The 18,092-nt window shown below is 42.0% G+C and overlaps 1 protein-coding gene across 1 annotated transcript; it reads left to right on the top strand.

Moving 5' to 3' along the window:
* Positions 1-1,124: 1,124 nt before the first annotated feature.
* On the top strand, positions 1,125-16,324 carry dnajc24 (DnaJ (Hsp40) homolog, subfamily C, member 24). Its single transcript, XM_041837886.2, has 4 exons — positions 1,125-1,569; positions 9,703-9,841; positions 15,709-15,777; positions 15,947-16,324. Exons 1-4 carry the CDS (start codon positions 1,462-1,464, stop codon positions 16,078-16,080), a joined length of 450 nt encoding a protein of 149 aa, XP_041693820.1. The 5' UTR covers positions 1,125-1,461; the 3' UTR covers positions 16,081-16,324.
* The last annotated feature ends 1,768 nt before the right edge of the window (positions 16,325-18,092 follow it).

The following is an 18,092-nucleotide window of genomic DNA, read 5'->3' on the forward strand; positions in this document are numbered from 1 at the left end:
TCCAGGCTACTGTCACTGTTGCATTGGCTCTGAGTCGGGTTCTCTGTCTTCAAATGTTCAGCCTAAGAGAGGGGATTTTTGTGTGTGTGTGTGTGTGTGTGTGTGTGTTTAACAGTGATGATGTGTGTGTGTGTGTGTTTAACAGTGATGATGTGTGTGTGTGTGTGTTTGTGTGTGTGTGTGTCCTCAGAGCAAGAACTCGTGAGTTGGAAGAACTGAGAGGCCTATGGCGTGGGTGTTGTCCTTGGCCACCTGCTGACAAGATAGGACCCTTTTGTCCATTGTTATTGGATAGGAACAGAACTTATAACCAGCTCCTGACCTAAATAGATCTTAGCACAACATTTTACTCAACATATCATATTCCATATTCACTATAACAAATATATTTACTACGACATTAGCAAGAACCGCCACATCCTCAGCCGGCTAATCCAGTGTGTGAAGTTTTGCGGAGTGTTTGAGTTAGCTTTGCGAGGCAAAGATGAAACTGAGGGCTCCACCAACCCTGGTAAGCCAACACTTTTGAGATCAGTCAATAAATGCTTCTGGTATTGACTTATATGCTGCCCCTGTCTTCATGTTGTTGCTGGACATATATTTTTTAAAATGTGTGTAGGTCACCTAAATCATCAGAAAAATTGCCCCTCCTGAGAATTTTTTCAGGAGCCGCCACTGGTTCCTAATGTTTTGTACACTCAGTGTATGTTTCCCATGGCAATAAAGCCCTTTGAATTGGAGAGAGAGAGGAGAGAGAGAGAGAGAGAGAGAGAGAGAGAGAGAGAGAGAGAGAGAGAGAGAGAGAAGATGGTAACGTGATGGAAGAGATTTGCTTGGTGCATGCCCTGCATTTAGCTAGTTTCCATGGAGATCCTCTCATCTGCGTTCTTATGTCTGTATTGCAATATTTACTTCGGGTAGAAAAATTAAATATCCAGTTCACTCACTGGCTCAATGGCTGAAACGGATGATAAATTAGTAGTTGTACAGATATTGAATTTTTATGCATAATTCGTCGATTACATTATTATCTATATTGATAATATAGCACATCATATTTTACCTCTAAAGCGCTATAGGACATGTTTCCGCGGGGGCTGTAAAAACTGATGCACATGCTTACACTGGGGCATCACGTGACACAGGCAGGCGGATGGAAATGCAATGTGCCAGAGATTTGTGTAATGTGCTGGTTTCAGCTTGCTAGTATTACAGTGTTTTTGGTTGAACCCTTTTCGAATTACAATATATAATGCAGTTTAACAAACGAATCTTTTGCTGTCATGTTTAGAACTATAATGTTTGCTGACTGGTTAGCCTTCGACGAACACGTGGACATTGTTGTTGTTAGCCTTGTGGCTAGCTGTCATTTATAGGCGACGAAACGGTTAGATAGCTACAATTCTGGTAATGAAACTACCTTGCTCAGAAATGTAATCAGAAGATGGTTGTTTTCTCATCATGACAAGTGAACATAGACCTCAGAAAGACTGGTATTCTATACTTGAATCCAGTCCATCAGATGGGCTACAAGACCTCAAACAGAAGTACCAAAGACTGGCCTTAATGGTATGTGTAAGCTCTACTCTGGCGGTCTACTGTGTCATATATTTTCAATTTTACTGATGGATAAACTGCTGTTAGGTTTATTTTCATCTTGATGAACCATGTCAAAAGAGGTCCCAAGAATTGAGTAAGAGACAGGGTGAGAAAGTAGCTTGATATAACGTTACTGTTGGAGAAAGTAGCTTGATATAACGTTATTGTTGGTCCATTAGCCCCTAGCTTGTATTTCTAGAAAGTAAAACATTTTATGACTATAAACACACCCTCTATATCACACATATATTACCGACTGGGTGTTTATTTTTGGCCATCTGTGCAAGTCAAGACTACATTAAACCACTGCGCTGCAGCTTCGGCATGAGGTCTGGGAGTGTCTTCAAGATAAGTCTTCTAGGTTTCAGGCAAGGTTAGTCTACTTATCATGCAAGCTTAGATTGTCGATGTGATGACTGTATGATTAAGTATGAACTGCATCCTGCCCTTGGATATTAATCTGTAAATTTCTATTAATCCTTAACAGAAGAGTACAACATAAAATTGATTTGTATAATCCAAAACCCATTTTAATTACAGAAAACGCCTAGCAACTGCCAAATCAATCATGCTCTAATCAATAAGCTATAACCAAACAACTATTCAGAGTAATGTTTTTTTAAAATCTGAAAATGTTTTTGTCTGAAAATAGCTGCACTGTTCAATAAAAACAGGGTTTTGAGCAAGAGTATGTTAGGTCTGGTAATTAGGAATGTTTATTAGCGCACAGTAAGTAGGAGATATCACCATTAACTGATTACTGTGTATTATTTTGTCAGACCTTATGGATTCAAGGTGCTGTAGGATTTCACATAAACCTTAGGCTCTGTGCTTATCAATTGTAAAAACACTCAACAAACCTCAAGCTACCATCAATGTCAAAATGTATTTTTAAAAATATTAGACAAATCCAATGTTACTTTGAACCAAACATCCTAGACTTTGCTGTTGGCATTCCCCATCCCCCCATAGTAATGCCTGCTGGAGTCCAGCCACCCTGAGACATTAGGGGGCAGTAGTGTGATGATGGTGGCCTTTTGCGCTGCTCCTCTGCTCTCCTCTCCCATCCCGTGAATGCCTGCACAGCACACGCCTCAGCCTCGTGGTAGAAACAGGCGATCCTGATACAGCACAGAGAGGGAGGGAGGGAGAGAGAGAGAGAGAGATGATGCATGGTAAGAAGCGCCTAGTGCTCCAAATTGCCAGCGCTTTATATTGTGTTCCTGCCTCTCTAAGCTCCATTAGCCCCAGTAAATGAATATTTTACAATGTGTGCAAAGAGACATCAATTAAAGCACGTAACTCCATGGGAATGGAGGTTGGGCCATTTTATAAGAGCCAGGGCTTTTCATTGTGTTATGTATTTATGACAAAAACCTGAGCTGCATGGGGACTCAGAAGTGGGGGGAAGAATTACAGCAAATAGGTTTCGCTGCTGTAAAATGTCAAAATACTGTGTGGCTGGAATTTTTACAGTAGATGAAAATATGTTTAATTCTGAGCTTCAAATTTTCTGAAATAGCATTGGCAAATAGTCAATCACCAGGCCATAGTGAGTTAAAGCAGTCTCTTCAATGTAGAAGTTTTTCTTTAACCTGGGTGTTGTACAGGAGGCCTCCTGGTCCTGTGTTTGACAAAAGCAGCCAGGCAGGAAGATGTGAGAACTACTGTAGCAGCATGAGCTAGTGGGTCTGGAGATGGAGGGGTAGGTTATTTTCAAGCCTTTGATCCACAGCCAGATACTTCACACCTGTAAGCTTCCAGCGCAGAGCACTGTCACAATCAGATCACAAAGGGGAGTTGGACATGCACGCCCTGTGGGACTATATCACCACTGTGGAAACAAGCAGCTTCTCTAGGTTTGCTTTGATTTCCTTCAGGACTTGAGGGGGCCACAAAGCTGGTTCAATGGTGTGAGAAGGATTTTGTAATTTTCTTTAGAAAGATAACAATGTATTTTTCTATCAAAATGTTGACTGAGTCAGTTCCTCACCCCATCCATCAGAAAGCCAGACCCATTTCTTGAGCAGGAGCCTGGTCACATACATAGACTTGTCATTTGCATTGTGTGACCACTCTGAATGTTTTAGGAAATGACCTTCCCCTCTCAGCCTTCTGTTGAGTCTTTGTCCTTTTATACTGTAACACTTCCATTGCTGAACAATAATTTGAAATAGGCTAGATGATAAAGAGGTTGGCACTGGTGTTACAGGTTTCGTTTTTTCCATTTATGTTTTGAGGTTGGACTTTTAGCACATTAGCACATAGGGCGCACCGATTGGTGTCACCTCGTGAGTCAGTATGTGTTACACCTGTGCTAGCCCAGGTGATATTTAAGAGTGGTTGGCCCAGTGCTCCAGTTGTCTTGAGAGATGTGGAGGGTCAACACCTTAAATTGGCTCTCCCTATTAGATTGCTAGAAAAACATTCCTTGGTCTGATTTTCACTGTTTTTGTTTTGCTCAACTTTTTGGTTTGCTTCCTGTCTTTAAGTTTGGTGTGGGTTTTTCTTTCATTTGTCTCTTAGTGGGCACATTTAGTGGATGCTCATGGTGGGTGTCTTTTAGGTCCCAGTTGTTGTTACTAGTCAACTGTCAGTGGACACCCCCATGAGTGTCTTTCAGAACCCCTCCTAAAACCCTACCTTTCGTTTTGTTTGTTGTCAGTGACTCTTTGTTAATTCCTCCTTATGTTTGAGCGACATTTTGTTTGGTTGTATATATTTCTCTGTTTGAGCGGATTGCCACATCCCTAAAATGGTGGCGAGATATTTGGTCAATGCTCCTCCAAAGTGTTCTAGTGGGAAAAGCTCTGAAAGTGTACGCTGCTTTATCTCTTGATCAGAGATCAGATTATGACACTGTTAAAGTGTCACATTTTAGTGGCCTTTTATTGTCCCCAGCACAAGGTGCACCTGTGTAATGTTCATGAAATCCAGGGCAGATTGATTTAATTGACTATAAGAAATTAAGAAATGAGGTTAACAGGATGATACAGAAGGCCAAGAAATATTATTTTAATGACAAAATAGTTGAGAACAGGAACAATCCGAGTAAATGATGGAAGTGTCTCTGAAGCTGTTAGGTTACAGTAACAGATTAAAGACCAAAGCTCGAAATCTTAGCTTGGACATTGGAGGAAAGGTTACATCAGACAAGACCATGGTTGCAGACAGTCTGAATAGCTACTTTACAACTATAGCTAATACATTAGTTAGCAAGTTACCTTGTCAATCAGTTTGCTATGGGGAGAGACAAGTCCAGCTGTTTTACTCGTAGCAGGGGATTCAAGTAGATGCTTTTTCATTTGAAAAAGTGTCTGAGTCAACCATTCCAAAGCAACTGGCCTTGACAACATTCCTGCCAGATTTCTAAGTAATGCTGCAGTAATTATCACACCCTGCGTAACTCACATTGTAAATCTGTCTATTGAACTAGGGGTTTTTCCCAGTGAACTAAAACTCACAAGGCTCATTTCTCTATATAAAAAAGGGAATAAGTTAGATCATGGAAACTATCGGCCGTCTCAATCCTGTGTGTTTTATCAAAGGTCATGGAAACTATCGGCCGTCTCAATCCTGTGTGTTATATCGAAGGTCATGGAATCTATCGGCCTGTCTCAATCCTGTGTGTTTTATCGAAGGTCATGGAAACTATCGGCCGTCTCAATCCTGTGTGTTTTATCGAAGGTCATGGAAAAGATTATGTGCGAGCAGATTGACAGTTATATTTCCTTACATAACCTACTATATGAGCTCCAATCTGGCTTTAGGAAATCCCATTCCACCGACACTTGCCTACTATATCTAACTGACCACATCAGGAAGGAAGTAGATAGAGGGACATTTTGTGGTATGGTTATGTTAGATCTCCAAGGCGTTTGATACACAGTGGATCATGAGATTCTGTTAATCAAACTAAGAGCCATGGGCTTTAACAACTTAGCCGTAAAATGGGTTAGCTCTTATCTGCAAGGAAGAAAACAGATGGTGGATGTGGTTGGGACCCTGTCTAAACCCAAAATCTTGAACTGTAGGGTACCCCAAGGGAGTGTGCTGGGCCACTTTTCTATCTGTTGGATATAAATGATCTGAAATCTGCCTGTACATGTGACCTTTTCCTCTATACAGATGATTCTGCACTGTTGGTTTCCCACAAAGACAAAACTGTGGTTGAGAAAGCCCTCAGTGCTGAACTTGTGAATGTCAGTAAATGGTTATATGACGACAAGCTGTCACTTCACCTTGGAAAAACAGAGTCCAAAGTGAAACTAAGGAAATCCTTGGATTTTAAGGTGGTAGTAGGTTACTTAGTAGTCACAGCAAAAGACTCTGTTAATTATCTTGGATGTGTGCTAGGTAACTTTTTGTGCCATGTTCTCTCCTGTCACATTGTTATCTCCAAGGTGAACCATCAAATTAGGTTTATGGCAAGAACCTCCAAATATCTGAATAAGAATGCAATGGTGGCATTGGCAGGGGCTCTTCTTCAGTGCCACTTCAACTATGCGTGCTCTTCCTGGTACAATGGTGCCCCCAAGATAATAACAAATAAATTGCAGACATCTCAGAACAAATTTGTCAGGATTATTCTTAAACTTCCAGCATGTACTCATCTTGACCATTCCCACTTTGAAAGCCTTAGATGGCTCAAAGTGGAGGAGAGCGTATCTCAGATTAAATTGTGTCTTGTACATAAGGTTGTCCACAGTATGGTCCCCAGGTACCTATGTAACTACTTTAACTTGGTCCGAGATAACCATAATTATTCCACAAGAAGGAGTGAAACTGATGTTGTTCCTTTTAGATTTAATATGGGGAAAGAAACTTTTTTGTACTCAGCTGCCATTCTTTGGAATAGTCTTCCAAATAGTTTGAAACGTATACCTTCAATGGGGGGTTTCAAGTTCTCACTGAAAAAATTGCTAAATAGTAGCATGTCTCAAAAGTGAGTCATAAGATTATAGTACATGGCTGAGAAGGAAATACCTGGGATAGCATATTGTGATTGTCTTGTATATATTAGGGGTTGATTGTTGTATATATTAGGGGTTGATTGTTTTATATATTAAGGGTATGTGAGATGTAAATGTCCATAGTTGTTTATTAGGAAATTGAACTGCACTAATTAGCTCATTTTATGAAACAAACAACAATTTTGTCTGTTGTCACTGCAGTTGCCGCCTAACCTTGCTACATTCCCCCCTTCCCCCTCAAAAAGGACCACAATGGAAATAAGATTTTTAGCTTTATTGTGTTATCCTTGATGATTTTTCTTAGATTGTATGTGGAGGCGTCACCGGCTGGAGTGCCATTATGTATGTATAAAAATATATATATATACAGTGGGGAGAATAAGTATTTGATACACTGCCGATTTTGCAGGTTTTCCTACTTACAAAGCATGTAGAGGTCTGTAATTTTGATCATAGGTACACTTCAACTGTGAGAGACGGAATCTAAAACAGAAATCCAGAAAATCACATTGTATGATTTTTAAGTAATTAATTTGCATTTTATTGCATGACATAAGTATTTGATACATCAGAAAAGCAGAACTTCATATTTGGTACAGAAACCTTTGTTTGCAATTACAGTGATCATACGTTTCCTGTAGGTCTTGACCAGGTTTGCACACACTGCAGCAGGGATTTTGGCCCACTCCTCCATACAGACCTTCTCCAGATCCTTCAGGTTTCGGGGCTGTCGCTGGGCAATACGGACTTTCAGCTCCCTCCAAAGATGTTCTATTGGGTTCAGTTCTGGAGACTGGCTAGGCCACTCCAGGACCTTGAGATGCTTCTTACGGAGCCACTCCTTAGTTGCCCTGGCTGTGTGTTTCGGGTCGTTGTCATGCTGGAAGACCCAGCCACGACCCATCTTCAATGCTCTTACTGAGGGAAGGAGGTTGTTGGCCAAGATCTCGCGATACGTGGTCCCATCCATCCGTCTGAAGTTTGCCAATGACCATCTGGATGATCCAGAGGAGGAATGGGAGAAGGTCATGTGGTCTGATGAGACAAAAATAGAGCTTTTTGGTCTAAACTCCACTCGCCGTGTTTGGAGGAAGAAGAAGGATGAGTACAACCCCAAGAACACCATCCCAACCGTGAAGCATGGAGGTGGAAACATCATTCTTTGGGGATGCTATTCTGCAAAGGGGACAGGACGACTGCACCATATTGAGGGGAGGATGGATGGGACCACGTATCGCGAGATCTTGGCCAACAACCTCCTTCCCTCAGTAAGAGCATTGAAGATGGGTCGTGGCTGGGTCTTCCAGCATGACAACGACCCGAAACACACAGCCAGGGCAACTAAGGAGTGGCTCCGTAAGAAGCATCTCAAGGTCCTGGAGTGGCCTAGCCAGTCTCCAGAACTGAACCCAATAGAACATCTTTGGAGGGAGCTGAAAGTCCGTATTGCCCAGCGACAGCCCCGAAACCTGAAGGATCTGGAGAAGGTCTGTATGGAGGAGTGGGCCAAAATCCCTGCTGCAGTGTGTGCAAACCTGGTCAAGACCTACAGGAAACGTATGATCACTGTAATTGCAAACAAAGGTTTCTGTACCAAATATTAAGTTCTGCTTTTCTGATGTATGAAATACTTATGTCATGCAATAAAATGCAAATTAATTACTTAAAAATCATACAATGTGATTTTCTGGATTTTTGTTTTAGATTCCGTCTCTCACAGTTGAAGTGTACCTATGATAAAAATGACAGACCTCTACATGCTTTGTAAGTAGGAAAACCTGCAAAATCGGCTGTGTATCAAATACTTGTTCTCCCCACTGTATATATAAAATAAATTCAATCAATCAATGCTGTTTAATCAGCTTCTTGATATGCCACACCTGTCAGGTGGATGGATTATCTTGGCAAAGGAGTAATGCTCACTAACAGGGATGTAAACACATTTGTGCACAGAATTTGAGTGAAATAAGCTTTTTGTGTGTATGGAACATTTCTGGGATCTTTTATTTCAGCTCATGAAACACGGGACCAACACTTTACATGTTGCATTTATATTTTTGTTCAGTGTAATTGCTTGCCAGTCTTCCAGTTACTTAACATTTTAAATATAATTGCGGTGGACAGTAATTGGCCTATCCGAGACCGTTGGTTATTGTAGTTCAGTATCACCCCATGCATCATTACCCGTTCTGGAAGAGGTTCAGCTTCTGAACTACAGTGACCATACAAGAACACACACACACGCAATGGTCTGCTTGCCAGTGACAGATTATAATCACCATTCATGCGAATGCTTGCTAGGAAGGATCTAAGTTTTCCAAAAGCCCCACCACCACCGCCACCTCCCTCCTCTCCCATAGGCAGATCAGGAGCCCGTGATCCATCATCCTGCTAACCTCACCAATCGGTGGCCGAAGCCTGTACTCCATAGACCTGCAGGAGGACATTAGAGCTGTCCCATGTGCAAGGAAACACAGACAGGGCTGTCAGTATCCACTAGAGAGCTGGGACATACCTCAGGGCCAGTTTGAGCATTACATGAGGGGATCCTTCCATATTGATATTAATCAACAGATTACATAATGCGGATATCGCTATACCCTCTCCTCCCCCCTAACAAAACAACAATGAAACGCAAAAGAGAGCAAGGGTGGTATCGCTGCTGTATTTGGCCAGAGGTGTCGTGGGATGGCCTGTGCCCTCTTCTCCAGCTCTCTGCCCAAAGCTGTCTGGGCTAACGGATCTGTCCTCTCTGATGTCTCAATCTAGTTGTGTTTGCTGTACTGTACGCCGCCTCCTCTGGTAAATTGTCCAGAAGAAAAGCATTGGTCCATCAGCAAATTACCCAGAAAATGATGTCAGTGCAGGTTGTGACATGGGCTTTTTTCCCACTGGCAGATTGTCACCGACTACTATGGTCTAATTAACCTAGCTTCTGTCTAGTGTGTCTGAGCCACCATCACCCCTCTTAACCCACACACCCCTCTACCATCTCAAACAAAGTACAGGTTCAAGGGACTGATGGCTGCTGTTATTTTGGTCATTGTTTCTGTTGTGATGGCTGTTGTCAGTCTTGTCATTGTGGCTGTCTCTAACCTGTGTTTATCCTGTCCTCTGTACTGGCTGACAGTATCACCCTGACAAGCGGGGCCCAGATGTGACTGTGACTGAGGCAGAGGAGCACTTACACAGGTTCATTGAGGTCGACCAGGCTTGGAAGGTCCTGAGCAACCAGGAGACAAAGAGAGCCTATGATCTGCAGTTACGTGGTAAGTCGTCCTCCTTCCACAGTTCAGAGGAACTGTCTTTCAGAGGAACACACTACAATCCAGGAGGGCTCCGTTAGGAAACATTCACTCTCACGTAATGTACATTACATTTACACTAGCATATTGTGCTCCCACTCTCACCACTTTCTGATGCTCTTCTTACAGCCACCATCTCATCCCTTCACTCTTACTTTTGATAGCTCTCCTGTGATTCATTTGAACATGAAACATGATTTTTCATTTCATTACAAGTTTTGGAATTTTATGGCTTTATTTATTCTTACTGGTTGGTTCATGCTCAATTAAATCCCATAGCAATTCCCCTTGGGACCATCCCTTGCTTAATATTGAGTGATGAACAGTGACGCTGTGTGAAGTCACTAAGGCCACATATAACTAGTGGGCCTATGTGGTGTCTGAAAAGGTCACACTAAATGAGGCATGAACCAATCCAGTTTGCATAACTTAAATTCTATTTCCATTTCCAAGATTTCCTTAAAACTTTAAAAGTCAGAAGCAATAATAGAAGTCTCTAGTTTCGACCATTAAAAACAACTGGCCTGTTTTTCGAAGTATGTTCACGTGATCGTTTCTCAATGATCTGGGTGCTCGAGAAAGGGCCGAGAGTGTTGTGCAAAGACCTACCACCATCCACCCACTCACAGACCCACCACCATCCACCCACTCACAGACCCACCACCATCCACCCACTCACACAGCCAATACAGGAATAAAACGAGTAACAGATGGTCATCAAAAAGAAAGGAGGACCAAGGCACTCTTCATATAATTAATTAAAATGCCTGTATTTGTATGGCATGTTCAATAGAAACGCGTTTCGGCTGCATGGCCTTCGTCAGGGAGTCAGATGGTGTCCGGCTCCTGACAATGGTTGTTCTCTGCCATCTCTGTCCCTCATAAAAGGACAGAAGAGGGGAGGAGAGCAGGGGCTTCTGGGATGAGGAGGAGGAGGAGGAGGAGAGGAGAGGGGGGAAATGTAGGTCAGACCTGTTACACACGGCCTAGCTTTACATGAAGTGATATGCTCCCCCGATCCCAGGAAAGAGGTTCCCCTAGCTAGCTCTCCATTAGGACCTTCAATAACTGTACATCCAGGCCCTGTGTGTGTGTGTGTGTACCATTAGTAGGGGAGAGCTCCCATCGCCTTTGGGGGGCAAACACTCAGCCAGCCAGCCTCAGCACAGTGCCACTCTGTAAGACAACACACTCCAGCCATAGCACTGAAATATAGAGTGTCTGTAGTAGAACGAAACCCCTGTCTGGTCCTCATAGATGGTATTGACTTTGTCTTCCATTGTATGCTGCCTTACAATAACAACCCCCAAAGAATCCCTCCGTAAACACCCCATCAAACATTTTAGATCTCCAGGGACAGTTTGTTATCCATTATAATAATAATAATAATAATAATATGCCATTTAGCAGACGCTAAATAAATTATGACCTAACAATGGATATTTTGATATGCAATTGACTAAGAAAGAGGTGAAGGTTGTGTTTTCATGTAACAATACTTTTTTTATTCCAGCATGAATACTTTATATCCAACATACCTTTTTTTTTATAACAGACAAATCAGAGTTTATCTGTTGAATGTGAAATCTGGGCCTTCTTTGATGGCTGATCTGTGAGAGTATTGGTTGTCCCTCATGGCTGGTTGCAGGCTGATTGTTTTAAGCACCCAATAGCAGAGGTGTACAAAAGTATTCGCTACATTTTGAATGCTTAGCAGATTTGTAAATTATGTCTGATTGTTGTGTGACCCTGGCTATCCGTACATTTTATTTAAAAAACAAGAAAATGGTGCCGTCTGGTTTGCTTAATATAAGGAATTTGAAATGATTTAAACTTTTCGATACTTAAGTATATTTCAGCAATTATATTTACTTTTGATACTTAAGTATATTTAAAACCAAATACTTTTAGACTTACGCAATTAGTATTTTACTGTGTGACTTTCACATTTACTTGAGTCATTTTCTGTTAAGGTATCTTTACTTTTACTCAAGGATGAGAATTCTGTACTTTTTCCACCACTTCCCAATAGGGAGGGTGGGGTAGCAGACTAGCAGCACACAGCTCCCATCTGTCTGGCTGCTGTAGATCTCCAGTACCTACCAGTAAACATCACCATAGTGTTTAATGTTGCCCAGCCATTCAGAAGGACTGGCTCATTCTCCACTGTGATCAAGTGGGGCTGATAATTAAGACAAACACGACAGATGCCAGCTCAAAGGCCTGTTTCATCCAGATTTCACAGAGGAACTCAGTCAGTCCTCCTGTTGTTTATCAGAGGGAGATGTTGCTAGGCCCTTTTGAGTCATGAGTGGATTGTTTTATCTTCATGCTCATTATAAGTGAAGGGGAATGGATATTCATCCATTATAATCCCCATGTCTATTACAACTGATAATAAATAGCCTTTCCCTCTTCAAAGTGATGTTCAATACCAGTACGACAAATAAATAGTTAAAAGCTGATAGTCTCAAAACATTAGGAACGAATCCCATGTTGGCTGTCAAACAGGCTATATCATAAACAACCGGCTTTGCAATTCAGCTTGGTACTGAGACCGGGGTTGCATTTTCCTGTGTTCAGGCAGACATGTATGGTAATTACTAGGGGCGGTAATTGTGTTTTGTGGTGGAGGGAGAAGTGTGCGTGTGTGAGCAGGGTGGACCAGGTCTCTGACACACTGTGGGGTTGTCTGGGAGCGATGTGCAGCCAGCCCTGACTAATACTAAATCATCTCATCCTTAATGTGCACCACCTCCACCGCCAAACACATAGTGGCCATCTTCCCGGGTTGTTTCAGGGCAACTTGCAGCAGCCCACTGGAGAGGCGTGTTTTTCCACCCTCACCTCCCCAACACTGAGACCAGTGATCTCCGACCGCGCGCGCCACTAGGCAAAATATATGCTTTAGTTTGTTAACACTATCTGCTCTAATTCGCTCACAAAACAGTAATTAGGCTACGTAGGCCTACATCAGGAGTCAGCAACAGGCGGAGTGATTTTTTTACTGGTATTGTCTCAATGTAATCAAGGTATGAAGTGATTGTTATTTTGAAATGCAATCTCTTATTGGGCTTAGTTGTGGTCAATGTGCAGTGTACAAATTATTATAATTATGTTCCGGCCCCCTGAACATCTGCTCCGACAAAAATCGTCCCGCGGCTGAATCTAGTTCCCTACCCCTGGCCTACATAATTCAAGATTATTTAAATGCACATTCCCATGAAACTGATTGAGATCAAATGATTGACTTGCAGATGCAGTTTGGACGTTTCACCTGTAAAACGTGAAGAATTATCATTCATGATTAACAGTGATGATGGCCCATTTTGAAATGAGGTATGCCTAATTTGGTGTTTGAGGGTATTAAAAATAGAAAAATGTATTGCGAAAATTTGTGTGGATCTAGGCAGAGGATGCATTTCATGCACATTCTAAAATGATATTCAATAGGCTACATCTGTCGATACAAACTTTGAGAAATGCTGACGTCATCAAAAATAGTGCTCCAGCACCCATCTGTCTGGCTGCACTACACCACTGCAAACGGTTAATAACGCTTTGATGATATTGTTCATGTGACCTGGCAGAGCCTCCTTGGGATCTCTCAGTAGTGACTGGCTGTCGTCTGGGCCTTCTGGGCAGGGTGCATCAACTGGCTGAGTCACCCTATCATTAGGACATGGTCACTCTGACTCCCTCAACACTAGCAAGACTACAGTGTCCCGTCAAGACTACAGTGTCCCGTCAAGACTACAGTGTCCCGTCAAGACTACAGTGTCCCGTCAAGACTACAGTGTCCCGTCAAGACTACAGTGTCCCGTCAAGACTACAGTGTCCCGTCAAGACTACAGTGTCCAGTGTAGTTGATCTACTTTTGTTCCTTTCCAAGTCGTATTGAGGCTCAGATCAGGCATGGAAATCTATTAGTCCTATAGTGTTAGCTTAACTGTTGAAGCACTGTGACAAAGGGTCCCAGTGAATGTATAGCCTCGTTCTGTATGATGTATTGAATCACCTAGATGTAGGCCTATAATTTGCACCTGACCACTGGCACATTAAGAAACTATGGTCTCACAAGATTGCAGTAACAACGACGGAAGTTAATCAAATCCACATTTTGATTGGTGTATCTGTCATTTGAGCCTCATCCGTCAAATGGTACAGTATATCACGAGGATGAATTAACAGACACCTTTTACTGAGAATTTACTGACACCTTTCCTCAATCTCACTGTACCACTTCTTAAAAAACTAATGAGAACAGCAGGTGAAAATTTCTTCACCAAATCTATCCAATGATATCCATACATAGCTGTGAGGTAGGCCACTTAGGCTAGTCTCCTGTCTAATTAAAGACCAGCATTAAAGAGTGGCATCAAAATGTGCTAATTACCGTTTCCTCACAAAGGCTGGTGAAGAGGTACTGTACTGCAAGAGATGGAGTGAAGTGTTAATATCTATTACTGTAGTTGTCTGTCTGTCTTTGTTTTTATATTAACAGTAGGCTGGCCTATAACGTCAAATGTCCGACTAAGTTTGAAGTACATTACAGATAAGCCTAGGCTATATGCACTATTATAAACCAGGTAGTTTGAGTCCTGGATGCTGATTGGCTGAAACAGCATTTCAGCCACGTGTATATCAGACAATAATATATTGTACCACGGATATGACGCAAAAATACTTGTTAACTGCTCTATTTATGTTGGTAACCAGTTTATAAAAGCATTAAGACACGTGTGTGTGGTATATGGGCAATAAACCACACCCCCTCGGGCCTTATTGCTTAAGTGGATACCTTTTTATAAATTCATATCTGAAAGCATCTTGACTGTATGTTCCCCTAATTTCAATCCATACTGAGACATATTTTCATAATTATAGTTCATCCATCCTTTGCAGGGAGGTATATCTGCATCTTGCATATTCAGCAGTATGTGGCCTAACGTTACCTTAGAGCTTGATGGGGAATTGTCACCAAAGATGACCTCACTACTCTGCATACTTCTAATCTCAGTTAGTGGTTCTGCTGCGTCTGTCCCTCTCCAGAATTATCACCTCAATATTGAGTGTTGATTTAAGAGATTTCATATATGCACCATTACTAGTGTCCCTATTGTGTCAAAGTGGCTGTAAGCTGTGAGGGGAAACTGTCAAAACCTATGAATCAATGAACCTAGATAAGACCAGTGTAGCTTAATTAGTCTCTCCAGGATTCTGCGATCGCAAAATGTTAAATAAACAATTCCCCGCATATTACGCACAAAACAGTCAAATCATCGCAATATTATCGCATAAAACTGACCCATCACCGCAGTACAAAAAAACGCAGTATAAAAAGATGGCTCGCAATTTCAACCAATCACCGCACATTTAACACATATCGTTCAGTCAAGCCACTTGTCAACAAACTTTCTCCCTCGTCAGCGCATTTTCACGACAAGTTGGACAACATCATCGCATGTTGCCATGCAAAATGTCAGAATTGCCACAGGAAAATCAAGCATGTAGACAGAGATTCATGCGAGATATCAATTGTCTTTCCCAAGAAACGACCATTGTATGAGATCAGTCTGACATCTCACATCCTCTCATCTCATCTCCCTTCCATCTACCTTTCATTTGTGTGCCTGTGACACTCCTGTATCTCCTGTATCACTCTCTTAACCGCTGAATGTCACTGGCACAACAGTAGCCTACAAACATTTATCTGAGAGCGTCAATGTGGTTTTTAAAATCTGTATTTTGTAATGTCAATTATTGTATCATTGTGGAGTGACATTTTCATAGATTTGTGACATTTTCATGTTTCTCCTGTCTCAATGCAGCCAGCGAACTGAATCAGAGTTGGCCAGTTGACGCCCGTGTCTGTCTGGACGACATGACTTTGGATGAAGGTGAGTCAAGTCATCGTCATCTTTCTTTATCTTCCTTATTTAATCATGATCTCTTCTGTGCTGCTATTGAAGTCATAGTAGGTACATCCATAAAGTTCTACTCCACCTGTCTCATCCCATGTACCCCTCTGCTCTCAGCTGTTTGACAGTGTCTGTGTTCTCTTTTCAGATAACGAGGTGTACACGTATGGCTGTCGCTGTGGAGGGGAATTCTCCATTGGAAGAGAGGAGGCGGAGGAGGAAGAGGCCATTGTGTGCTGTGACACCTGTTCACTCAGCATAGAAGTCAAGAGGACAACCTGACTGACTGTCTCATTGTTGGCCGGACTCCTCTGAATCCTGAAGAACTGGATGACGTCAAGGAGGTCCATAGTTTTCTTTTCATCTACGTCCACCTTCTATTTAAATGGGCACCCCCATGGGGCCTTGTGCACATGTCTATTGGCCAATGAAAGGAAAGTAGATTTTGCTCTCTAACAGACAAGCTCGTCTGTGCTTTTAAATGTCATGCAATAAAATCATGGTGCAAAATTCAACTAACAACCAATCAAGTGAACTGTGTCTCATGATAATGGGTATGTGGGTCTCACATGCATGTAATTCATATAATGGGCTCTATTTTAACAAACCAAACGCAATGTTAAATCTATGTCAGGCGGTAGCGCTATAGGTTCAGGGGTGTGTCAGAAATAGGTTTGCTAATTTCACTATCAAAATTATCAGCGCACTTGCTGGCGTTGGCGCGAAAGGGCTGGGTTTTGATGAATAAACAAGTTGTGGGTGTGTAGAGGCTTGGCCCCTCACTGGCCAATCAGAATGTGCTCCATGGCAAAATATTTGGTTGCTTCAAGTTGTGTATTTATGGTCTTTTATGTATTTCCTTGAAATCAACTCCAATTCCAATGTAAGTCCGTTATAATTTTTTTGATGGCTTACAGAAACAAAATAAAATAATGTAGACCTATCTTTGCTAAATACATTAACTTGAACCCATTTGCAGTCCACATTTTTCTAAGTAATTGCATGGCTTCAATAGCATTCACACTGATTTAGGGGCTAGGCCTACTGTAAATTGCATTATGGCTGAGCATGGACATGTCTAACATTGTCAGTAAGCAAGATTCAATTCATTATTGATGAGGCATAAAAAGAGTGAATAATTTGAATCAAATTCTAAATAAAAAATAAAAAACTTGTTTTAAATAGGCTATGTCACACTTACAGGCACCATAATTTCTCCCTGTGGGCATATACTCCTGAGTGGCGCAGTGGTCTAAGGCACTGCATCGCAGTGCTAACTGTGCCACTAGAGATCCTGGTTCGAATCCAGGCTCTGTCGCAGCCGGCCGCGACCGGGAGACTCATGGGCGGCGCACAATTGGCCCAGCGTTGTCTAGGGTAGGGGAGGGAATGGCCGGCAGGGATGTAGCTCAGTTGATAGAGCATGGCGTTTGCAACGCCAGGGTTGTGGGTTCGATTCCCACGGGGGGCCAGTATAAAAAAAATATGTAATCACTAACTGTAAGTCGCTCTGGATAAGAGCGTCTGCTAAATGACTAAAATGTAAATGTAAAATATAATTTTAAAACAACGTAGACTATGGAGGGTTTTACACACATCCAAACCTTTCACAGGAGCTGGACAAAGATCCAATATAAAGAGAAAGGGAGAACGTCCGCTCCAAAATAGGCCTATGTTTTATGAACATAATCAGAACCATCTTACAGGTCAGATCACATTCAGATTGGGGGTTTTACGCACGTCCAAAAAAGGGGACCTGCATGGCGAAAATAATGTGGGCCTGCCTACAATGCATACATAAAAAGGGAATGTCAGCTCACTGTTTTACTCCTCTCAAACTTTAATAATTTACCTCTTTAAGATTTATTTCCAAGCAGTCTCAGGAGCCAAACCCTTTATCGACAGTATTGACTACTTCGCGATTGCATGGGGCAGGACAAAAAAAAGCCTTCATTGAGAGGAGGGGAGGCTATGCTTTATGTTTCTAAATACGAAGTATACTGGCACCAAAAGCACATTAGGATACCCTTGTTCCATGTGCATATGGGCAGTGTGCGTCATGGCTGAATAGGCTGCGTTTTTGCTGTCAATATTCATGCCGTAACCAACTGAGTTACCGCTAAAACTAGCTTTTGGTTGGTCTTAAATATCCCTATCAGCACTGCCTGAAATTAGCACTTTAGATCATGTTTTTAAAGACACCAAATATTTCCACCTCCCATCTGAGCGGAAGCGAGCTGATATAAGACAGGTAAATTGCTGAACCTGCCGTTAGGGCTAGAAAATGCCAGTGC

This window comes from Coregonus clupeaformis, chromosome 6 (genome assembly GCF_020615455.1).
Source record: "Coregonus clupeaformis isolate EN_2021a chromosome 6, ASM2061545v1, whole genome shotgun sequence".
In the NCBI taxonomy this organism is placed as follows: Eukaryota; Metazoa; Chordata; class Actinopteri; order Salmoniformes; family Salmonidae; genus Coregonus; species Coregonus clupeaformis.

Excerpts from the sequence above, each read along its gene's own strand:
- dnajc24 (XM_041837886.2), top strand. The coding sequence starts at position 1,462 with ATGACAAGTGAACATAGACCTCAGAAAGACTGGTATTCTATACTTGAA. Across the intron at positions 1,570-9,702 it reads ACCAAAGACTGGCCTTAATG|TATCACCCTGACAAGCGGGG; the intron begins GTATGTGTAAGC and ends ACTGGCTGACAG. Across the intron at positions 15,778-15,946 it reads CGACATGACTTTGGATGAAG|ATAACGAGGTGTACACGTAT; the intron begins GTGAGTCAAGTC and ends TTCTCTTTTCAG.